Raw genomic sequence first — 24,036 nt, forward strand, 5'->3', positions numbered from 1 at the left:
GCTACCTACCCGAATGCATGGTGCCAATTGTAAGGTTTTGTGGAGGTGGAATAAAAGTATGGGGCTGTTTTTCATGGTTTGGTTGGGAAAATCTTAAAGCTGCATCATACAATGACATTTTATAGAATTGTGTGCTTTAAACTTTGTGGCAACAGTTTGGGGAAGGCCCTTTTTGTTTCAGCATGACAATGACCTTGTGCACAAAGTGAGATCCATAAAGATATGGTTTGCCGAGGTCGATACGAAAGAACTTGTCTGATCTGCACAGAGCCCTGACCTCAACTCCCATCGGACACCTTTGGGATGAATTGGAACGCCGACTGCGAGCCAGGCCTTTTCGCCCGACATCAATGCCCGACCTCACTAATGCTCTTGTGGCTAAATGAGAGCGAATCCCAGCAGCCATGTTCCAAAATCTAGTGAAAAGTCTTCTTAGTAGAGTGGAGGCTGCTACAGCAGCAAAGGGGGACCAATTCCATATTAATGCCCATGGTTTTGGAATGAGATGTTCAACAAGCACATATGAGTGTGATTGTCGGGTGTCCACATACTTTTGAACATATAGTGTATCTTCCCTCTCTCGATAGACCCGGTATGGCCAAGTGGTTAAGGCACTCGATTCGTAATCCGATGGTCGCGGGTTCGAATCCCCGTCATATCAAACATTCTTGTCCTTTCAGCCGTGGGAGCGTTATAATGTGACGGTCTACACCACTATTTGTTGGTAAAAGAGTTGACAGCAGGTGGGGATGACTAGATGCCTTCCCTCTAATCTTACACTGCTAATTTAGGGACACCTAGCACAGATATCCCTCTTGTAGCTTTGCGCGAAAATCAAAAACAAACAAACCGTCTCTAGTCATATTTACGAATATTAAGGCTAAATACTTCAGAGTTGTTTGAAAAAAATGTTCATCCACGTATAGTATTGCCCTTGGTGGACTCAGCAGCTAGCCTGATGTGGCTTTACTCTAAGAAAACACACACGTGTACTAAAACATCTTTAAAAAACGCACATTACTGAAGTATTTTGAGCCTTTACTTCGAAATATTTAACTTGTGTTGATATGCGATATATGAAAGTCAATTCCTTGAATAATACTTATGTAAAACAAAATTAATACAACCTCAACATTATCACCCGAAACGAAGCAAAAAAATACCTTTAAAATCTGGAGCCTTCAGGCATCACACATATGATTAAAGCGCCATCTCGTGGGATCCCTCACTTTCACCATTATCGCTTATTAGATTGTTAAACTAAAACGTATTTGTAAATGTTTGTACGTTTTTCTTAGAGTAAAGCCACATCGGCCTATCTGCTGAGCCCACCGAAGGGAATCGAGCTCCTGATTTTAGTGTTGTAAATCCGGAGCAATACCACTGTACTAACGGTGGACTTATTTGAAACTTTACTAATTCTGACCATGCAATGCCACGGTTTGTAAATTGCGGCTATGTACAGTGTGGCTGATTTGGGAGAAATGGACGTGTCGAACCTTTTACCATACTACGCAAAATTTTCCACGTTTGTACAAACTTGGCTCGTGTCAAAACTGATGGTAACTTATATTCTATAATACACAATATATACTTGATATAATGTTGCACTACATAGTTGGTTTCTTGAAGGTTTTTAAAAGAAATATCCTTGTGGGCTAGTCTAACCTCCCCACCTCTTTTCCATATTTACATTTGAACGTATATAAGACTCAAAAGGTGGATTGCCGAATATACTCGCCCTTTTAGGCCAGAAGGACTTTATGATGTGATGATGAATCACATTTTTCATTGGTAAAGAAAAGTGAGTGATGGTAAGTTGCAGTTTTCCCTCTGGTCTATTACTTTTAAACTAGAGAAGACAAGCGTATATCGAGTAAATATGCGCGAAATTCAACAAAAAAAAACAAACAAACATAGTGAAAAAGATCTTAACTTTCCTCTATCTTCTTTACTTTGAATTAATAATGCATAGGATTAATATATTAAGAGGCACGGTAGTGGTTATAAAATAATAATGGTTATTTGTAGTATTTTCATACTCTAGCATTTTTCTTGGAATGAAAAAAGATATGAATAGGATAACACACGACGTAAAGTGACAAAATTCTGTGTTATTGATAATGTTTATCAAAATGCACAATTGTCATAGTTTGTAAAATACAGCTTTATTGTTGCAATTTGTTTAGAAAATCACAATTACATTTACATTCCCCGAAAGATAAGATAGTTTAGAGAAATTACACTGGAAACCAGTTTACGTCCCTGGACAGGAAAACCGTTTATTCTTTTGTTCTCTCATTCCAATCCCACTGAATAACAACAAGATGGCTTAACTCATATAAAACGTTTTTTTAACGGTCACCTGGTCCACCCATCATCATCATCCCTCCAGGAAACATCCATGGGTTAGGCTTAAAAGATGTTTGCGGTGAGTCAGGTTGAATGAATCCAAACTGAATTTGTCGTTGAGGCTGTGTGCTAGGCTGTGAATGGTAGCCATTTTGTTGCTCATATTCAGACTGTGAACCGAGCTGTTGTTGTGGCTGTGATCCAGGTCGGGGCTTGTATCGAGATGGTGAACCAAGTTGCTGTTGTGGCTCTGGACGTGATGCAGGCCAGGGCTTGTATCCAGACTGTGAACCAGGCTGTTGTTGTGGCTGTGATCCAGGTCGATGCTGGTATCCAGACTGTGAACCAGGCTGTTGTTGTGGTTGTGATCCAGGCCGGGGCTTGTGTCCAGACTGTTGTTGTGGTTGTGACCCAGGCTGAGGCTTGTATCCAGATGGTGAACCAGGCTGTTGTTGTGGTTGTAACCCAGGACGGGACTGGTATTCAGACTGTGAACCAGGCTGTTGGTGTGGTTGTGATCCAGGCTGAGGCTTGTATCCAGACTGTGAACCACGTTGTTGTTGTGGCTGTGATCCAGGCCGGGTCTTGAATCCAGACTGTGAACCAAGCTGTTGATGTGGCTGGGAATCAGGTCGAGACTGGTATCCAGAATATGAACCAGGCTGTTGTTGTGGTTGTGATCCAGGCCGGGGCTTGTGTACAGACTGTTGTTGTGGTTGTGATCCAGACTGAGGCTTGTATCCAGATGGTGAACCAGGCTGTTGTTGTGGTTGTGATCCAGGCCGGGGCTTGTGTCCAGACTGTTGTTGTGGTTGTGATCCAGACTGAGGCTTGTATCCAGACTGTGAACCACGTTGTTGTTGTGGCTGTGATCCAGGTCGAGACTGGTATCCAGAATATGAACCAGGCTGTTGTTGTGGTTGTGATCCAGGCCGGGGCTTGTGTCCAGACTGTTGTTGTGGTTGTGATCCAGGCTGAGGCTTGTATCCAGATGGTGAACCAGGCTGTTGTTGTGGTTGTGATCCAGGCTGAGGCTTGTACCCAGACTGTGAACCAAGCTGTTGATGTGGCTGTGAATCAGGTTGTTTTTGTGGATATGATCCAGGTCGGGGCTTGTGTACAGATTGTTGTTGTGGTTGTGATCCAGGCTGAGTCTTGTGGTCAGATGGGGAACCAGGCTGTTGTTGTGGTTGTAACCCAGGAAGGGGCTGGTATCCAGACTGTAAACCAGGTTGTTGGTGTGGTTGTGATCCAGGCTGAGGCTTGTATCCAGACTGTGAACCACGTTGTTGTTGTGGCTGTGATCCAGGTCGAGACTGGTGTCCAGAATATGAACCAGGCTGTTGTTTTGGTTGTGATACAGGTTGAGGCTTGTATCCAGACTGTGAACCAGGCTGTTGGTGTGGTTGTGATCCAGGCTGAGGCTTGTATCCAGACTGTGAACCACGTTGTTGTTGTGGCTGTGATCCAGGTCGAGACTGGTGTCCAGAATATGAACCAGGCTGTTGTTTTGGTTGTGATACAGGTTGAGGCTTGTATCCAGACTGTGAACCAGGCTGTTGGTGTGGTTGTGATCCAGGCTGAGGCTTGTATCCAGACTGTGAACCACGTTGTTGTTGTGGCTGTGATCCAGGTCGAGACTGGTGTCCAGAATATGAACCAGGCTGTTGTTTTGGTTGTGATCCAGGCCGAGGCTTGTATCCAGACTGTGAACCAAGCTGTTGATGTGGCTGTGAACCAGGTTGTTTTTGTGGATATGATCCAGGTTGAGGCTTGTGTCCAGACTTTGAACCAGGTTGTTGTTGTGGTTGTGATCCAGGTTGAGGCTTGTATCCAGATTGTGAACCAGGCTGTTGTTGTGATTGTGATCCAGGTAAAGGATTGTATCCAGATTGTGAACCAGGATGTTGTTGTGGCTGTGATACAGGTTGAGGCTTGTATCCAGATTGTGAACCAGGCTGTTGTTGTTGTAGTTGTAATCCAGGTTGAGGTTGGTGTCCAGACTGTGAACCAGTTTGTTGTTGTGGCTGAGATCCATATTGGGGTTTGTATCCAGATTGTGAACCAGGCTGTTGTTGTTGTAGTTGTAATCCAGGTTGAGGTTGGTGTCCAGACTGTGAACCAGTTTGTTGTTGTGGCTGAGATCCATATTGGGGTTTGTATCCAGATTGTGAACCAGGCTCTTGTTGTGTCTGTGACCCAGGACGAGGCTTATGTGAACCAAACTGTTGTTGTGGCTGTGAACTAGGTTGCTTTTGTGAATATGATCCAGACTGGGGCTTGTATCCAGACCGTGATCCAGGTCGAAGTTGTTGAAGCTCCACCTCGCCTTCGGTGTGTAACTGCAATGAGGTATTTCCAATTTTGGCATTTAAGTAATAATAATTGGGTGAGTTTTCACAATCAACGCTGAACCAGTAATCACAAGCCAGGATTTTCTGATTAAAGACAGTGCCACTTGCACACATGAAGTTGGCTCTTCTGTTGTGGGGATAGCACACATGGTAAACCTTAAACAAAAAACAAACGTTTTTAAACATTAATTAGACTACTTTTCGCCATTTAAAAACCGACTTTATAAATTTGATAAAAGTATGTATCACCTTTTTCATTGATGGGGGGGGGTATATTATACAGGCATTTTCACTGTGCTAAAAAGGGTTGACGATCACATAATAAAACTGGAACCTAAGTTAAATCCCGACAGTGTTTGTGCTATCCTTTCTTGTTTCTAACGTTGATGTTTGTTCGCTTAGAATGTATAAAATATTTATATTTTTCTAGACATAACTAGTCTACCCACTAACCTTTGCCTCTTAAAAAACACGAGATGCCCTAAGGCGAATAGAAAACAGGGCGAGTTTATCGTTGTACATTTAAGTTGCTTAGATTGCGCGTTAAATATTTATCTCTTCTTCACTACGTTAGTTTTCTTATAACCCCATTTTTTTCCTGAAGATTCGAGATAGTTTAGTAGAGATTACAAATATGAAGACAGTCTTTAAACCAACAAAATTACGCTTTCGTTCTTTTCTCCGAATTATTAGGCTACATTTTAATTTATGGAGGTTTGTTCATACGTCTCTGTCCTTATTCGTGGAAGCACTTCCGGTTTTTGGTGTGATCGCTCTTCCTGTATATTGTTTTAGCTGACACTCGTTCAGCTGTTGGAATGTTAAAATGAATCGACTCATTTGAACTTTCGTAAGGCAGAAAATAAAACGTTAAGAAAGTTTCTTGTGTTTTTGTTGTTTTGAATTGAGCACAAAGCTTCGCAATGGGCTATTTGTGCTCTACCCACCACGGGTATCGAAATCCGAATTTTAGCGTTTTAAGTCCGCTGAGCCACTGGGGGATGGAAGTTTCTATTAGAAAAACCGATTGAAATAAAATCATTCATAACATGAAACATACGTATGGACGAAGAGTAATTACTTTTTTTTGTAGCTGCCAGTCTAAAAATAAAAAACTCTACTCTTTATTACACCACCCCCAGTGGCTCAGCGGTATGTCTGCGGACTTACAACGCTAAAAACCGGGTTTCGATACCCGCGTTGGATAGAGCACAGATAGTCAATCGTGTAGTTATGTACTTAATTCAAAACAACAACTTTTTATGTTTTATTATTTTTCATAACTTGATATATATCCTTATGTTGTTGCTTATTAATAGCGAAGGTTAGACTTCTTTATGAAACGATTTGAACTCATCCTGACTAATGATTTAGCAAAAAATGTTGTTCAAAGTATGTAACATTTTTATTTTTTCTGTTTATTACCTTAACTTACGATAATTTCTATTATACTTTAAAAGCTACTACAAGAAAGGAGAAGATTGTTTAAAGCCACTAAATCAGACGTTTATACAATATACATGCATGGTAATTAATTATAATTTTCCAATAATGGCTTGAGAGTATACAACTACTTCTTTTTACTCGCCTCACACTGTATGCATCTATATATTTTACCTTATTTATACAGCACTGTATGCAACTATATGTTTGATATTACTTACTCGATACTGAACACATATAAAGACCTTTACTCACCTGACACTGAACACATCTAAAGACCTTTACTCACCTGACACTGAACACATCTAAAGACCTTTACTCACCTGACACTGAACACATATAAAGACCTTTACTCACCTGACACTGAACACATATACAGACCTTTACTCACCTGACACTGAACACATCTAAAGACCTTTACTCACCTGACACTGAACACATATAAAAACCTTTACTCATCTGACACTGAACACATCTAAAGACCTTTACTCACCTGACACTGAACACATATAAAAACCTTTACTCACCTGACACTGAACATATCTAAAGACCTTTACTTACCTGACACTGAAAACATATAAAAACCTTTACTCCCCTGACACTGAACACATATAAAGACCTTTACTCACCTGACACCGTGTCTCGATGTCAGCGTATAAGCCGGTATACAACTTATCTTTACATGTAAACGATGTCTCAGGAATCTTCATGTAATCCGGATAGTCAACTCCGGGCTGACCAAGGACTCCCATTTTACCACCGTCACCATCTTCATCCCACCGCTTGACCTGTTTGTGAATACCAAAAAACAAACAACAGTAACAAATAAATATTGTTTTTTTTTTGTCAGAACAACAAAGCGAGTAAATATTAAAGAAACTAGAGGATCTGGTCTATTAACAGCACATACAAAGTTTCGGTCTTTTCTAATCCTCTCATTGTATATTTTTTATCATGATAAATATTTACAGTTTATCCCTCTGTTTGGCCTGGTACGGTTTAGTGGATTGGGCACTCGACTTGCAGTTTTCGAATCGTGAGTTTTGATTTTATCATTCAACGTTCTTGCCTTCTCAGTCTTGGAGGCATTATGATGTAAGGGTGAATCCAGCTTTTCGTTGTCCAAACGTTTCTGGTGAATGGTGTTAATTAGTTATTTTCCATTTAGTTCATAACCTCTGAATTCGGGACAGCTAGTGGAGATAGCCCTTGGTCTGCTTAGCGCGAAGTTCACATAAACAAATAACCTACCTATCTTTGACCCATATTTCGGTACTAACTGATTAGTTAATCTCATAAGTCTAGTTTTTGTGCTTAAATCTAAGGTATTTGCCTTTGCAGTAGAAAAACAAAAACAAATTCAGACTTAATAATATCTTCTTGATGATTTCAATCAACGGGCCAACATTGGTCTGTTGATAAAATACATTATTCTGCATCATACGAAAGTCACTAATGATCGTGCTCAGCACATCTCGTACCTGTTTGATGACTGTTAACTGTTATGGTTGGCCTACAGGAAGTAATTTTTGATTGTTCACATGCTCAGCACATCTCGCACCTATTTGTTGGCTGTTATCTGTTATGGTTGGCTTACAGGAAGTAATTTTTGATTGTTCACATGCTCAGCACATCTCGCACCTATTTGTTGGCTGTTATCTGTTATGGTTGGCTTACAGGAAGTAATATTTGGTTGTTCACATCCTCAGCACATCTCGTACCTGTTTGTTGGTTGTTATCTGTTGTGGTTGACCTCCAGGAAGTAATATTTGGTTCTTCACATACTCAGCACGTCTCGTACCTGTTTTTTGGCTGTTATCTGTTATGGTTGGCTTACAGGAAGTAATATTTGGTTCTTCACATACTCAGCACGTCTCGTACCTGTTTTTTGGCTGTTATCTGTTATGGTTGGCCTACAGGAAGTAATATTTGGTTGTTCACATGCTCAGCACGTCTCGTATCTGTTTGTTGGCTGTTATCTGTTATGGTTGGCCTACAGGAAGTAATATTTGGTTGTTCACATACTCAGCACGTCTCGTACCTGTTTTTTGGCTGTTATCTGTTATGGTTGGCCTACAGGAAGTAATATTTGGTTGTTCACATGCTCAGCACATCTCGTATCTGTTTGTTGGCTGTTATCTGTTATGGTTGGCCTACAGGAAGTAATATTTGGTTGTTCACATCCTCAGCACATCTCGTACCTGTTTGTTGGTTGTTATCTGTTGTGGTTGACCTCCAGGAAGTAATATTTGGTTCTTCACATACTCAGCACGTCTCGTACCTGTTTTTTGGCTGTTATCTGTTATGGTTGGCCTACAGGAAGTAATATTTGGTTGTTCACATGCTCAGCACGTCTCGTATCTGTTTGTTGGCTGTTATCTGTTATGTTGGCCTACAGGAAGTAATATTTGCCTGTTCTCGTTCTTAGAGACATTCCTTACCTGTATGTTGGTTGTTATCCAATATACTTTGCTTATAGCAAGTAATTCCACGTTTCTTTCTGAACACTTGTAGTAAGTGCCTACCTACGAAGTTAGTAGTTAGCTACTACTATTTAATGCTAAAACAACGTTGTTGGGCAAAGACAGAGAAAATACAGCAAAACAATTAAAAATACCCAACACTTTGAAAACAGAATTAAATTCACGTAATTCAAATTAAGGCTAAGAATATGTTAAATGATATAAAACTTATATAACTTAAAATCCGAGATAATGAACATGCAACCTCACAATATCAAGTAGCAGTAAATGTTCTTAATTAAAATTATTTCTTTTCTGTTGTGATCATTAGATATGATATTGATGACAAAATGTGTTATTTAAGTTCTAATAAACAAAGTGTTGAAATTGGAGCTAAAGCTATTAAAATAACTCTATATAATAATGGTTTTTACTCACCCTATTCCCTTTACATACTGACAGCAAACCTGAAAATAAAAAAAATATTTTCCTTAAAAAGTCTGTATTTTCCTAACATTGCCTGTAAAAATAGAACAATTAAATATAGTTATATTTAGTTCCAGAGATAAAGGTTTTAACTAAACAAGCTAAAAGAAGTATCATCCTATAAACACGAAGAGTTCTTTTTCATGTGGCATTTAACATTATTGTAACGGCCTACATGCTATTGAGTAGCTGAAAGTATACGAAAAGAAAATCAAGAAAATTTCATGTTTCTGATTATCTATTCTTAAAATATAGGGTTAGGTAAACAAGAAAAGTTTGTATATTCCCAGTTTTATATAGATAAACCCTTGGAGTTCATTACCGGCTTTATTATGACATGCACCAAGGCAGTGAGCATTAATTCGATGACATATTGTTGAGCTTACATTAATTGCAAAGATAAAAAGAAATGAAAACGGAGCTGTAATAAAACTCGTATGTATACTTCTATTCAGTAATTAAAGGAAGGCACAAATAATTCAAGTGACTAGAAGAACTACTACTGTTAGTTTCACGATACTACGTTGTCTCTCACTGATTAACTTCATAAAGTACTCCGTTAATAATCTGTATATAACTCTGTGTACATGATGGCAGTAGAACTGAGCGTTCTGGAATTTGTTTCAGGCTAATCTGAATAACGTTTACAGCAGAACACGTATTTTACTTAAAGATTTGTGACAGCTATTTTACTTCAAACAAACATTATCAGGATTTAAGTGCTTTCTCTAAGCGTTATATTAAAAAAAAAAGCAGAATTGGGATGTTGATTTAAATAGGTTTTCTCTATATAAATCAGTTAATAGGATATTTATTTCTGAGACACGTGCCAGTGTACTAACATGTGTGGAAACAGTAGAAAGGGAGTGTGTCAAGACAGATGAAAAGCAATATATAGACAAACACATAAACTTTATATAGAGATTTACGTCTGTTTAAAATGTGGAAGGTTTGTTCTTAATGCTAGAAATGGTTTTAAAGTTTTATAATTATTGTGTTTGAGGGAAATCCATGCTATGTGTTTTTGTTTTTTACTTCTTTTTCAAAACGTTTACAAAAAGGAGATTGGATATGTTTTTTTAGATTGGATATGTTTTTTTAAATTGGATATGTTTTTTTAGATTGGATATGTGTTTTTCCTTGACAATTTTCAACCACGTCTATATTTTTTCTAGCTTTGTCAATTTCACATAGAATTACTGAGAGTACCTTGAATTTAATTTATCTGTCAAAACCGTATGTCTCCCAAATCACAATGACTCGACATGAGTTTTTATTACATTTATATTGAGTGATTCTTGTCGAAACCCATAAAATTGGCTAACATTTTAAAAACGTAATATTTAAAATCGAGCGAGAGTGTGTTCCAGCTGTTTTATCAAATAAACAAGAAACAGTAACTCGATGTTTCACACCATAACCCATATACTCCACAAGTTAAAAACTGTTTCTTCTAAAATGTAAAAGGAATCGACAGGGTGGCAAAAGCTTACAAAATTGAAGAGATGTGTAAAAGATGTGCACTTCCAGAGAGCAAGCTCTATCCACAGTGCATATATCTAAACAGAAATGTAAATGATTGTGTTTGTGTGTTTCTTATAGCAAAGCCACATCGGGCTATCTGCTGAGCCCACCGAGGGGAATCGAACCCCTGATTTTAGCGTTGTAAATCCGTGGACATACCGCTGTTCTAGCGGGGAGCAAATGTAAATGAAAATGGAATAGGACAATTCAAATAGATTTATTTAGTCTCGAGAATTAATTGTTACCGTATCTATTCTGGTTAAAAAGATATAGTTTCATTTACGATGCGTCCACTAGTGACACAAAGGTATGTCTACAAACTTATACCATTATAAATTGGGTTTCGATACGTTTGTCACACACCATATGTCTCCCAAATCACAATGACTTGACATGAATTTTTATTCCATCTATTTTGAATGACTTTTGTTGTGTAAATATGGCGACATTGTGTAGTTGTGTACTTAACCACAAGCGAAACGAAATTTACGACACACCAGAGTCCTCCACTGGTGGGCCACCTGTATAAACCATATATATTAGAGTGTATATATATCTCACATGTTTTTCCAGGAAGTGGTCACGGTAGCTTTTGCTAACAAAATAATCGTTACAAGTTGCTTAAAACATGTTTCACTTTCTTCATTTTTGATACCGAAAGAATTAAAAAATAACCAAAAGACAGAAACACTTTTCCAACTTTTTATGTTTCTCTCACCTGTTATTACTAAGCAAAGTATAATTTTTTTCATATCGAAAAAAAAAGGTAGTTTTTGGAATTGATGTATTTTCTTCAACTAACACTCCGCTTTCAGGATGTAGTGTTGCACCTAAAATAATAAATAAAAACAATAAACAATCAAGTCATTTATTTATTCGTGGATAGTTCGTGGTTACTACATCTGAAATATTATATAAAATATTTAGCAATTACGTTGATAATACGCCTTTAATTTTTCCGAGACCTTCTTAAGTTAAAATGGCAAGGTATGGCCAGGTGGTTAAGGCACTTGACTCGTAATTCGAGGGTCACGGGTTCGAATACCCGTCGCACCAAATATGCTTCCCTTTCAGCCGTGGGGACGTTATAATGTGATGATCAATCCCACTATTCGTTGGTAAAAGAGTAGCCCAGGAGATGGCGGTGGGTGGTGATGACTAGCTGCCTTCCCTCTAATCTTATACTGCTAAATTATGGACGGCTAGCGCAGATAGCCCGTGAGTAACTTTGCACCAAATCCAAAGCAAACTAAATCAATCGTAAGTTAAAATGTTTTAACATGAAGCGTCACACACACTAAAGTATTCTAAGAGTAAAATGACATTTAAAATACAATGTTCATAAAATTTACCAAAAGTTACACTTACCGTATGGAAAAAAGAATGCAGCTAGTCAATCAAAATTTGAAGACTGCATGAGTCGAGTTTTGTTTCATGGTATGTTTGTTATTTGTTTACATTTCAATGTATTCCAATTTTGTAGGTGGCACTGTGAAAAATGTGTGATGTAAAAAAAAGGTCATATATAAAAGAAATGCCGGAAGAAAATACGTTGCTGAAATCAAGAACTCAGATTAAAAAAAGTCATCAAAAATGGCGAAAATGAGCAATGATATAAAAAAAAAAAATGTTTAAAATTACTTTTAAATTATTTAACTCCGCTCGATGATGCGAAATGCTTTCTCTGGCGCAAATATATTTGTTTAATAGCTTCCGAAGCATCGATTTTATCCTATAAATAAGCCCGGCATGGCCAGGTGGTTAAGGCACTCGACTCGTAATCCAAGGGTTGCAGGTTCGAATCCCCGTCTCACCAAACATGCTCTCCCTTTCAGCCGTGGGAACGTTATAACGTGACGGTCAATCCCACTATTCGTTGGTAAAAGAATAGCCCAAGAGTTGGCGGTGGGTGGTAATGACTATCTGACTTCCCTCTAGTCTTACACTGATAAATTAGGGATGGCTAGCGCAGATAGCCATCGAGTAGCTTTGCGCGAAATTCAAAAAGTAAACAAACAATCATCTTGTAAAACATTTTGATTAGCAATTAAATTTGTAATATTTGAAAGCTAACGTTAATTGCGCAACTCGCTCGTTGAATTACTTTTAATTTATACTTTTTTCTCGTAGGTTAAAATTCTATAAATAAGTAAACATTTATTTATTTATTTATTTTCGTATTCTGCACAAGATAATTCTTCAAAACAAACTTTTTTATTTTTTCTAATTTTTTATTATTTTTAGTTAACTATAAACAAGACCGGGAAGAGACCCAGCTGTTTACGTGCTGGGATAGGGAATTTAAGGTTAAAGGCTCGAGCTCGCGATTTGCCTTTGGCCACGATTCACACTTTCACTTGACGCCTGCTATAAAAATGCCTGACATGGTCAGATGATTAGATTGTTCATTTCGTAATCTAAGGGTCGCGGGTTCGAATCCTCGTCCCATCAAACATACTAGCCCTTTCAGCATGGGGGCGTTATAATTCTACGGTCATTACCACTATTATTTGGTAAAAGAGTAACCCAAGAGTTGGTGATGGATGGTGATGAATGACTAGCTACCTTCCTTCTAGTCTTTCTCTATTAAATCCGGGACGGCCAGCGCAGATAGTCCTCGTGAAACTGTGCGCGAAATTCAAAACAAAACAAAAACTCACTGTAAAAGTAACTGTTATTTCTGCTATTCGGTTAAGAAGACTTATGTTGAACGGGTAATGGTTGACATATATCTCGTCAGTAGCTCTTAATCATGGATAAATCATTAACATGACCTCTGTTGCATAAATTGCTGCTTACGTTGAAGATGTCAAATATCAGTGGCCCGGCATGGCCAAGTGTGTTAAGGCGTGCGACTCGTAATCCCAGGGACGCGGGTTCGCATCCCGGTCGCGCCAAACATGCTCGCCCTTTAAGCCGTGAGGGTGTTATAATGTTACGATCAATCCCACTATTCGTTGGTAAAAGAGTAGCCCAAGAGTTGGCGGTGGGTGGTGATGACTAGCTGCCTTCCCTCTAGTCTTACACTGCTAAATTAGGGACGGTAGCTTTGTGCGAAATTCCAAAACAAACAAACAAAAAGCCAAATATCAAATTTAAATAAAATGTTTATGGAACACGAATGAAGTAACCAATAAATTTAGTTAGAAAAGAACCACAAATCTGAATCGTGTTTGACACTTAACGACAAAATGAATGGGTCACAGTTTTCTGGAAATCTTTGATTTTTATTTCAATAATTCTTTAATTAATACAGAACTATACATATATGACTAATATTCTATATCATGCCAATGTACACATACCCTTAATCATTTTGTATTTTTGATTTTTTTAAACATGATAACTTACCATTAAAATGCCTTGTTTTCTTTTTTATATTTTAACCCCTCCCTCCAAGTGCCACAGTGGCACGTATGAAGTCGTGTTACACTAAAAACAGGTTTCGATACGTGTGGAAGGGACAGCAGAGATAGCTTTGAGCGTAGCTACAAAACAAAGAAATTGTATTTTAAACAACGCTTTAACTGATTTCATTTTTAGCAGATTACATCAGAATGAGTTTAAGTAAAAAATAAGTCTAGTGTTAACAGTTGCATAAGGCAGGAAAAAGGGTTTCATTTTGTATTTTCACAGCATGCTGCAGTCTACTAGAGGGCATCGTTTGTTTTGTTTGTTTAGAATTCAGCACAAAGCTACACAATGGGATATCTCTGCTCTGCCTACCACGGGTGTAGAAGCCCGGTTTATAGCAGTGTGAGTCCGCAGACATATCGCTGTGATGAGTAGAGAAATCTCTGCTAATTCTAGTATATCATTGTCTGATTCAAACAGTAGGATTTGGCCGTCAATATTATAGGACATGCACGATCCCAAAATGTAAGATGAATTTAATGCGGCAACGGGTCGCTAATCGTTAATATTCATATTTACCGTCCTGTCACGCTCACCGATAGGCCACACCCGTTCACATGTATGTAATAGAACATCTTTTTATAACACTACTTTTGTATTAAACGCATACCACCTTTGTTATTCAGGGATCTGTATGCGTAGAAGTTGATAATGTTGTGGCATTTCTCACTTTATCAAGATTTATTAATCAGTTTATCACAGCCTGAACTTTCACATTCCTTATTATCCAAGTTTAGGATACAATGTATTTAAGATACAATTTTGAATCTTATGAACACATTTATTAATACTTTTACTGTCATTTATTAGTGGTTCGGTATGGCCAGGTGGGTTAAGGCGTTCGACTCGTAATCTGAGGATCGCGGGTTCGCATCCCCGTCGCGCCAAACATGCTCGCTCTTTCAGCCGTGGGGGCGTTATAATGTTACAGTCAATCTCACTGTTCGTTGGTAAAACAATAGCCCATGAGTTGGCGGTGAGTGGTGATGACCAGCTGCCTTCCTTCTAGTCTTACACTGATAAACTAGGGACGGCTAGGGCAGATAGCCCTCGAGTAGCTTTGCGTGAATTAAAAAAAAAACAACCAATCATTAATTAGTTCAGTCAAACTATTACTTTGTCGATTACTTTCGAATACGACATTCAGACTAATCTGCATCTTGCTATTGTGGTTGCAGCAACTTTGCTTATGGCTTTTCTAGCGTTCTCAATGTGAGCGTTATAATAAAAGCACGATATAAGCATTTAATTAACAATTTGATTAATAGCAACATTAAATTTTATGAAAACAGCAAGGGTATTTACTGATAATTAAATAAATTCTTTCAAATACTCTAACTGGTTTAATAACCCAAATCGCATGGGGTTGTATATCATTTTAATTTTGCTTACTAATCCTTGAAATGATAGTCAATAATTAACTTACTTAATTACACATATATATACATGTATATTGCTCACCACTGCCGAATTAGTTTCATTAAAGTATTATATTTTAAACGATCTTAATTTTGCTGAAATATAATAATTATAATACAATGAGCAACCTCCTAATTTTCAAGAGAATTAATGTGTGTGTACTGCTGTTGTTTTTTGATTTTGCGCAAAGCAACACGAGGGCTATTTGCGCTAGCCGTCCCTTCCTGAACGTGTCTTCCTGTTTATAGTGAAAATGAACTTCCAATTAATATAACATGAATGTTATAACAAAGTAATACAAAATTCTGAAGTTTGTGTATCCCATTAAAATCAGTCAAAAGAGGAAAAATTTCTTTAATCAAAATTTAAATTAATAAAATTTGATCATTCTTCTAATGATTCTGAAAACGCAACTCATAGTAAAGTTAGATATTTATGAAGGCATCTTTTGCTTCAATAATAAATATAATTAAGTTTACAGTTCACATTCGATAATACAATATTCGTAGCTTAGTACTACAAAATTATAATACAATTAATCAATACTCAATTATAATAGCGAGTTTATGAATGTCATAAAAAACACGAAAAATAATTTACGCGTTTGAGAAAAATTATGGAAGTGAAAATTTATTTTTTTTTTTTTTTATTTTGCGCAAAGCTATACGAAGGCTATCTGCGCTAGCAGTCCCTAATTTAGCAGTGCAAGACTAGAGTAAAGGCAGCTAGTCATCATCACCCACCACCAACTCTTGGGCTTATCTTTTAACAACGAATATTGGGATTGACTGTCACATAATAACGCTCCGACAACTGAAAGGGCGAACATGTTTGGCGCGTAAGGTAATTCGAACCCGCTACCTTTAGATTATATAAGTGAAAAAAAACTTTAGAAATAGTAAAAGAATTTCAATTTGAATTCAATAAAACGTTAATTGAAGGCTGTGATTTTTCTTCCTGCTGGTAATTTTGTTACACTTCTAGTTAACTTCATCATATATTGAATTCATTAAATTCAAGTACAAAGTTAAATAAATATTATATTTTCAACAATTTTTATTTCTATTGTAGTTTTGTTAGAAAATATAACAAGTTCATGTCCTTTACAGATTAATTCTTATCGGGTATGAAGGTGTAAATGTGTTTTCTTATAGCAAAGTCACATTAGGCTATCTGCTGAGACCACCGAGGGGAATCGAACACCTGATTTTAGGGTCTGAGAGAAACCAAACGTTTAGAAAATCTTCTTACTGAGTTCCTTTAATAAGTGCTGAATCGTAGGTATAATTAACAAAAAGTTAGTCATCCATAGTGTATTCCTGTGTGAAAAAGTAGTTCCCTTTTAAAATAAATGTGCTACTCTTAAAAACAAACTTCTGAAGGCATTTTTATAAAAGTAACACAATTACATATTATAGAAGAAATAGAGAAAAACGTTTTTAAAGCACTTTTTTTTATAAAGCTTTACGCTCTGTAGTTGTAATTAAAATGAACAAGTATTTTCTATACTATTGTAGAACCTGTTAACAATAGAAACGTTTATAGGCATGTCGTCAAGAACTTATCTATTAAAAAATAAACAACGGTGTCTAAAAAAAACATTTGTTGGCGTTTTGCCAAGATTTAATTTTTTTACAACGTTCAAATATAAATAACGATGTGAAAAACATTTGTTTGCTACTATGTTAATAATAAAACTGTTAAGAGTACAAATAGTGCAAGTAAAAACATTTTATCATAGTAACACTACTAACAGTACAAATAGCGTGTGTAAAGTAAAATTATTAACAGCGACTAGTGAGAAATGTGAATAAAGGGCTTGCTAGTAAGACATATTGCGTAAATGGGTAACTAATAAAAAATTGCGTAACGAATATCGTGTATAATATTGATAAGTGTACTGTGAAGAATGTTTCACACTAGTTTTGATACAAGTTTTTTAGAACTCAAATAATCACAATAGGAATTTAAATGGAGATAAAAAAAAGTCTTAAACTGTCAGTGAGAGTTTCCAACTTATTAGTTTTGCAGAAAGACTGAAAAAAAATCAGTGATAAATATTTTAATATTAATATATAGTTATACTGAGTTACTGTCATTAACTTGAAATAAGCCACAAAATGTGGGACCTAGAAAAAAGTATTTTTATGAACTTTGAATTAATTTTAAAAAATTAAGACTAGGTTCATTTTGTTTACAGTAAACCACTCTGAACCATCTGCTGTGTTTGTCATAGGGAATAAAATCCTGGAGTTTAGCATAATAAGTCCATAGGCTTACTGCTGTTCCATTAGAGAACATGAATTTAAATAAGATAGGATTGATAAATACATCTAAACTACAGTATATTTGGAAAAACGAGTTAGGAGCTGAAGAAAAACATAATAAAGTTCGACAGGTAACAGTGTTAACACTAGATGGCGTAACACAATAAAAGTTAAGCTTGAGACGCAAATTTTAAAACAATTTGATTTTGTTTGTTTTTGGAATTTTGCACAAAGCTACTCAAGGGCTATCTGCGCTAGCCGTCCCTAATTTAGCAGTGTAAGACTAGAGGGAAGGCAGCTAGTCATCACCACCCACGGTCAACTCTTGGGCTACTCTTTTACCAACGAATACTGGGATTGACCGTAACATTATAACACCTCCACGGCTGAAAGGGCGAGCATGTTTGGTGTGACCGGGATTCGAACCCGCGCCCCGTGGATTATGAGTTGAACGCCTTAACACACTTGGCCATGCTGGGCCAATAGTTTGATACCGAATCTAAATGTAAGCTTTCTGATCGCCATCCCCCAAAAGGAAAACAAACTTCTACAACTGGATATTGTGGTTGTTCATAGTCATGCATAAGTTTACGTTTAAATATTGCCAAGAAAGATGCAAAATAATTAAGAAGATGTTTATTTATTATTGGGACTACTAAGTCTATGTACATGCTAAAACATGTATATTGAAGTTGACTATTACTTTTTGCTAATTTTGTGAAAACGTATAAAGGCCAAAGTTAACTTTAATAACCAATAGACATTATACTGCAAAAAAACGTTGTAACAAATTCTTCATTTATCTATCTTTCTATACAATGAAATAAATGGACAATTATCGTTTGAAATACGATATGATATTCTGCTTAAATGCGTTTTTTATGTTCGCAATAAATGCAAAACTACAAAAAATATTTTATGAGTACTCTTCTCAGCGTAGATTTTGAAACTGTGGTCATTTTATTTCTATTACGCTATGTAACAAAATTTTTACTTTTTCTTGTTCCTGGGCAGAAAGTGTTATTTCCCGATTGCTTATGCCTGAAGTAAATGGAAATGACCTATTTTTCTCTTCAAACTTTGCTTTTGTGACCTAGATAATGAAATTTTCAAATTTACCCATTTTCCAGAACATTACAGGTAAATTCAGTGCTGAGTAGCTGACAGAGAATTTTTTCGAACATACAAGAATATTCAAGAACTTTCTAGAACGTTCTAGAATTTTCTACAATGTTGTAGAACTTACGAGGGTTTTCAAGAACCTTTTAAAACTTTTAGAACTTTCTTTAGTAATATATATACAGGGGCTCACCACCCACCACTTCAGTTTAGTTCTAGCTGCCTAAGTGAACACACAGACCTATCTGATTTTATCAGAGATGGCATCAAGAAGCTGCATGCATTCTCCAGACGCATCCTGCTATGTATGGGGCAAATTTATCAAGACAAGAGGGAAAAAGTACTCTGTGACAGCAATTGCTAAAACGTGTGAAGCCTACAACGCATATTTCGGCATGTCTGTCGGGAATCAAGATAAACTCTGGGAACCTCATTTTACCTGCGAGCACTGCAAAAAAACTCTAGAAGGTAAGACGGACAATTTTTGCTCGCTTGAATAGTAATATTTTACATTATCTTTTTAAAATTTAAATATCTTTTAATTTATTTTTTAAATTTCTAAAAGTAGAGAAAAATATCACATATAAAATATTTTCCATGAACCTCTTACACATTAGTTGTGGATGAAATAAATTTATTCTTCATAATAACAAATTTATTTTGCCCTCTTGCAGGATGGTACAGAGGGGAAAAGAGAGCCATGAAGTTCGCTATTCCAAGAATTTGGCGTGAACCCACTGACCATTCAAGCAATTGCTACTTCTGCATGGTGGACCCTTTTTAACGTAGAGCTGGCAAGAATGCATCTGCTATCATGTATCCGGGCCTTCCATCATCTATCGCCCCAGTGCCACACTGCCCTCAGTTCTCTGTACCCACTCTGACAGAGAGAAAGTAGTCATCTTCAGCAGAGAGCAGCAAATCAGAAGAGGAGGTAGACGTTGAAGATCCACATTGCAATTTCAGAGGTGCAGTTGGTGAGAGAAACCTATATTACCCCAACCAAAGAGACCTCAATGTCTTCATCAGAGATCTTGATCTAACAAAGTCGCATGCCGAGACTACATTTGGGGGCTGATACGTGAAAGTGATTTATATTACAGTCGTAAATGTCGAAAAACTACTCACTACTAAATATTTTTGTTCATTTTTGTATAACTTTAGTATAAATACATGTAAATCTTGATTCATATGTTGTTTTATTCAGACCTTATGTAAATGAAAATGTGCAAATTTGCCTGTTTTTACATACAAGATAGGTTAATTTCTAAATTTCATTATCCGGGTCACAAAAGTAAAGTTTAAAGGGAATAATGGCCATTTTCTGTACGTTTACAACACAAGCAATTAAGAAATAACACATACTATCCAGGAACAAAATTTGTGTTACATAGTGTTATTTCTTTATAAACGTTTCCGAATATTTTACTTTCATTATAGAAATGTATGTTTCTAAATTTCGCGCAAAACTTCACGAGAGCTACCTGCGCTAACCGTCCCTAATTTAGCAGTGTAGGATTAGAGGAAAGGCAGCTAGTCATCACCATCCACCGCCAACTCTTGGACTACTATTTGTTGGTAAAAAAGTAGCCCAAGAGCTGGTGATGGGTAGTGATGACTAGCTGTCTTTCCTCTAGTCACACACTACAAATTAAGAAAGGCTAGCGAAAATAGCCCTCTTGCAGCTTTGCGCGAATTTCAAAACAAACAAACAAAGTTTCTGGTTATAAGAAATTGTTTTGTTGTTCTAAGATATTTATTTATGAAGAAAACATTTCAGGAGGTACTTACAGCTACCTATAAATTATTAAAATACATACATAACGTTCTACAGTTGTTTCAGGAGGTACTTACAGCTACCTATGAATTATTAAAAAATATACGTAACATTCTACAATTCCTCTGGGGAGTTAATGGTAAATATACGGAGCTACGACTTTAAAATATGAGGTTTGATTCCCTCATGCTCGACAGTTAGCAGACAACCATTGCACTAGAAAACAGTAATAACAAGCTCAATAAGCTACCGTATGAAATTAATTAATATTTTTTTCTAAATCGCTTGGTCTTCTTAACTCAATACATTTGATTGTACAATATTTGATTTATTTTTATTTTCAATTTCGTCGTTTTTCTAATTCTGAGTTATTATTAATAATTTTCTATCCTCAGTGAATCCTTCCCCCCTTAAAACAAGACAAACTTCACGTGGAAAACTTTAATGAAACGCAATATAATCAATTCGAAAATTCTGACGAAATTAAACTTTTTCTTTTAACACAACTTTTGAAATTACAATGTTCCTGTGGATTAACTTACAACAACATAAAAGGAGAAGGTATCTGCGTGCAAAGTTCTATTAGGTTTCAATAACTGTAGTAGGCACAGCACAAATAACCCATTATGTAACTTTGTGCTTCACTACAAGCAAATTAAACTTTACATGTAATTCCAGGTCTTAAAGCCTCAAAAATTAGAATTGGAATATAATTCCTCGAGGATTTATAGTATAATACTATAGAAGTATATTTTTGCTTTATGGAGAAGAAAAGAAAAGTTTGAGTTAGTAATTAAGTTTTAGAGAGAGCTTCACGTAAAGAAACATTGGATTTCAGTCATTTTGCTGAAATAAAAGCCTACCTTCTGATCAGGCTTCACTCAGTACAGTGACTCAGAGGATCCACTGATGTTTTTACTATTCATGAGGGTTAGGTCACACACTAAAGTGAACGATAAGATGAGATACGATGTTAAGTTTATATACTTTCAGCAAACGTTAAAACCGGTTAAATGCGTCACGGGGCGGAGAAAACGCAGGAAGCGCAAACGAAGATGATAACCTATACAAAAGATATTAAAAATATTTCTTTTTTAAGTAAAAATCTGACTAAAGGTGGAAGTGGTCCGTTGCCCACTTTATTTTCTCTTTAGGATTTTACGTAATTACTAAACAAATAACAGTTTAAGTGATTTCTTAGGACACATCTTCACATAAGGTCATGGTCGCACAGAGAAATCTCTTCTGTAGATGGTCAGAGGGCAAGGACACTAGACCGCGAGTTCCCTTTCTATTAGGTTTTGGTGACGCTCTTGTCTTGACAATGTGAGGTGGACAATGCAGTGCAGATTAATTACTGATGAGAAATTTACAATAAGAAACCATCCATTTTGAAGTGAATTGTACCACTCCTAGTATATTGTATTTGTGGTCTTAAAAGTAACGACAGCTATTTATTCGCTGGTGGGCTTTCATGTTTTTGTATTTTTATTGTAATGTGTAGTTACTTCTGCAACATCAAAATAATTCAGTTTGATTTTTTTATATCACAACTTCTTTTGTTGTTTTTTTTTAACCATAGCAAACGAAAGCTCCTAATTTTAAAGCCCGGCATGGCCAGGTGGGTTAAGACGTTCAACTCGTAATCTGATGGTTGCGGGTTTGAATCCCCGTAGCACCACACATGCTCGCCCTTTCAGCTGTAGGGGCGTTATAATATGACGGTCAATCCCATTATTCGTTGGTAAAAGAGTAGCCCAAGAGTTGGCGGTGGGTGGTGATGACTAGCTGCCTTCCCTCTAGTCTTACACTATTAAATTAGGGACGGCTATCACAGATAGCCCTCGTGTTGCTTTGCGCGAAATTCTGAAAAACAAACAAACAATCTTAATTTTAAGACTTCGAGATATTTCCATCCTATGTTAGAATAACACTTGAAACACAGCCTTTTTCGATATTTCAAAACTATTGTTCGTTTTTCACTTTTTGAACATTTTGTTTACAAATATCTTACGGTTCATATTTCATGATGGTCAAATACAACAATAATTAGGCCTAGCTGATATTTTTATTATTATATGATTGTCCTCATCAGGTCTTGAAGTGTTTTTTGATGAATGGGAAAACCTTTTGTCAGTTCAAACTCTAACACAATCTCACATTTTTATCGTATACATAATTTATATGTAAAGGTTATTTTTTTCATTGTTGCAGGTGTTTTGGAATTTGTGAAACTAATTTTGACGTGTTACTATTCACACATTTGTTTACAAACCTCAGACTAAAATTTTTCATTTGATCCCGTACCCCTTTCCTCTATTGTAAGACTATACTCCTACAGGATTTAATACAAAGTACTTTAGGTGTTTGAATAACACATAAATTCACATATAGACTATATTATTCTTTATCAATTGCGCATTTATTTTTACTCCTTTAAGCTAAGATGTGTTTCTTCATGTTGACGTTATCTCTCAGAAATATGGGGTTGTAGGATTCTTTAGAATTTTGAACTGTTGTTATTAGTTTACTTAAGATGATGTATTGTTACTTTGACAACCCATAGATATATATAATGGACATCTATCGTTTGTTTAACTTTTAAAAAAAGATAGAAATATTAATTACATTCAGTCAGTTTCCCAGTTTAGGTGTCTTTATAAAGCAAACAATCTTTTAATTTAAAGAGTAAAAGTTTAGCAAGATTGACTACATTATCAAACTATATTGTCTCCAGCACGAAATTAATAGCTATATATATATATGGTTTGTAGATTAGGCTTAGCCTAATAGATTTATATATAGTACTGGCTTACCGTAACTCAAGGAGGGATAAATTTGGCTCCTTATAGGCCTAATTTATAGTTTAAAATTCTTTAAAACAAAAGCTGTCATCGCTCTCGCTCTCTCTTTGCGTTATTCTTATAACAATTACATTCGACTATTATTACCATCGGTAAATAATGATCACAGATGTAAACTGGACACCGAATGCCTAGCTTACAATGTTATTATAGAGAGAATGTCATATGTACAATTCAAACGTTTTTTAGGTAGGTAATTTTACTGATGTTAAATATATTAAATAAATTCTTATGATTCCACATTTCTAACCGTGTACATACTGTTCTAAAAACGTATTCAATACTTGACACACATAAGCAAGATAAAAATAAAAATATACAAAAAGTTAATTTCTAAATCAAACACCAGCTCTTCGGGTTTTTTGTTTGTTTTTTGTCGTAAACCAAAAAATGTAAGTAAAAAGTTTTCTTTGTAGCAAAAACCAAAGTTTAGAATCTGATAAGTAAAGTCATTTACAAACAAAGATTCAAAATAATTCAGTTTGATTTGGTTTTCCTTTTTTACCAGCGTATTGTTCGGCAAGGTAACTTTGTTCAACTCCACGTTGTTATTGT

The 24,036-nt window shown here is 36.2% G+C and overlaps 1 protein-coding gene across 3 annotated transcripts; it reads right to left on the bottom strand.

The window, feature by feature from the left end:
- Positions 1–2,149: 2,149 nt before the first annotated feature.
- Positions 2,150–21,615, bottom strand: LOC143226202 (uncharacterized). 3 transcript variants are annotated; one of them, XM_076456872.1, is made up of 6 exons: positions 21,481–21,594; positions 13,973–14,109; positions 11,340–11,451; positions 9,050–9,078; positions 6,779–6,937; positions 2,150–4,862 (listed from the first exon to the last, which is right to left on the bottom strand). In XM_076456872.1, the coding sequence occupies exons 3-6, from the start codon at positions 11,371–11,373 to the stop codon at positions 2,355–2,357; spliced, it is 2,730 nt and encodes a 909-aa protein (XP_076312987.1). In that variant the 5' UTR covers positions 11,374–11,451; positions 13,973–14,109; positions 21,481–21,594; the 3' UTR covers positions 2,150–2,354. The 3 variants fall into 3 exon arrangements, with proteins under 3 accessions (XP_076312987.1, XP_076312986.1, XP_076312985.1); XM_076456871.1 differs by lacking the exon at positions 13,973–14,109 and adding an exon at positions 11,990–12,110 and having other exon boundaries at positions 21,481–21,574; XM_076456870.1 differs by lacking the exon at positions 13,973–14,109 and having other exon boundaries at positions 21,481–21,615.
- Positions 21,616–24,036: the final 2,421 nt, after the last annotated feature.

Source organism: Tachypleus tridentatus, chromosome 9 (genome assembly GCF_004210375.1).
Source record: "Tachypleus tridentatus isolate NWPU-2018 chromosome 9, ASM421037v1, whole genome shotgun sequence".
Lineage (NCBI taxonomy): Eukaryota > Metazoa > Arthropoda > Merostomata > Xiphosura > Limulidae > Tachypleus > Tachypleus tridentatus.

Bases quoted from the DNA above. Each gene is read 5' to 3' on its own strand.
- LOC143226202 (XM_076456870.1), bottom strand. From the start codon at position 11,373: ATGAAAAAAATTATACTTTGCTTAGTAATAACAG. The intron at 9,079-11,339 runs GTGAGAGAAACA...TTTTATTTTCAG, and splicing joins ACTTTGCTTAGTAATAACAG to GTTTGCTGTCAGTATGTAAA. The intron at 6,938-9,049 runs GTGAGTAAAAAC...ATTCACAAACAG, and splicing joins CAGTATGTAAAGGGAATAGG to GTCAAGCGGTGGGATGAAGA.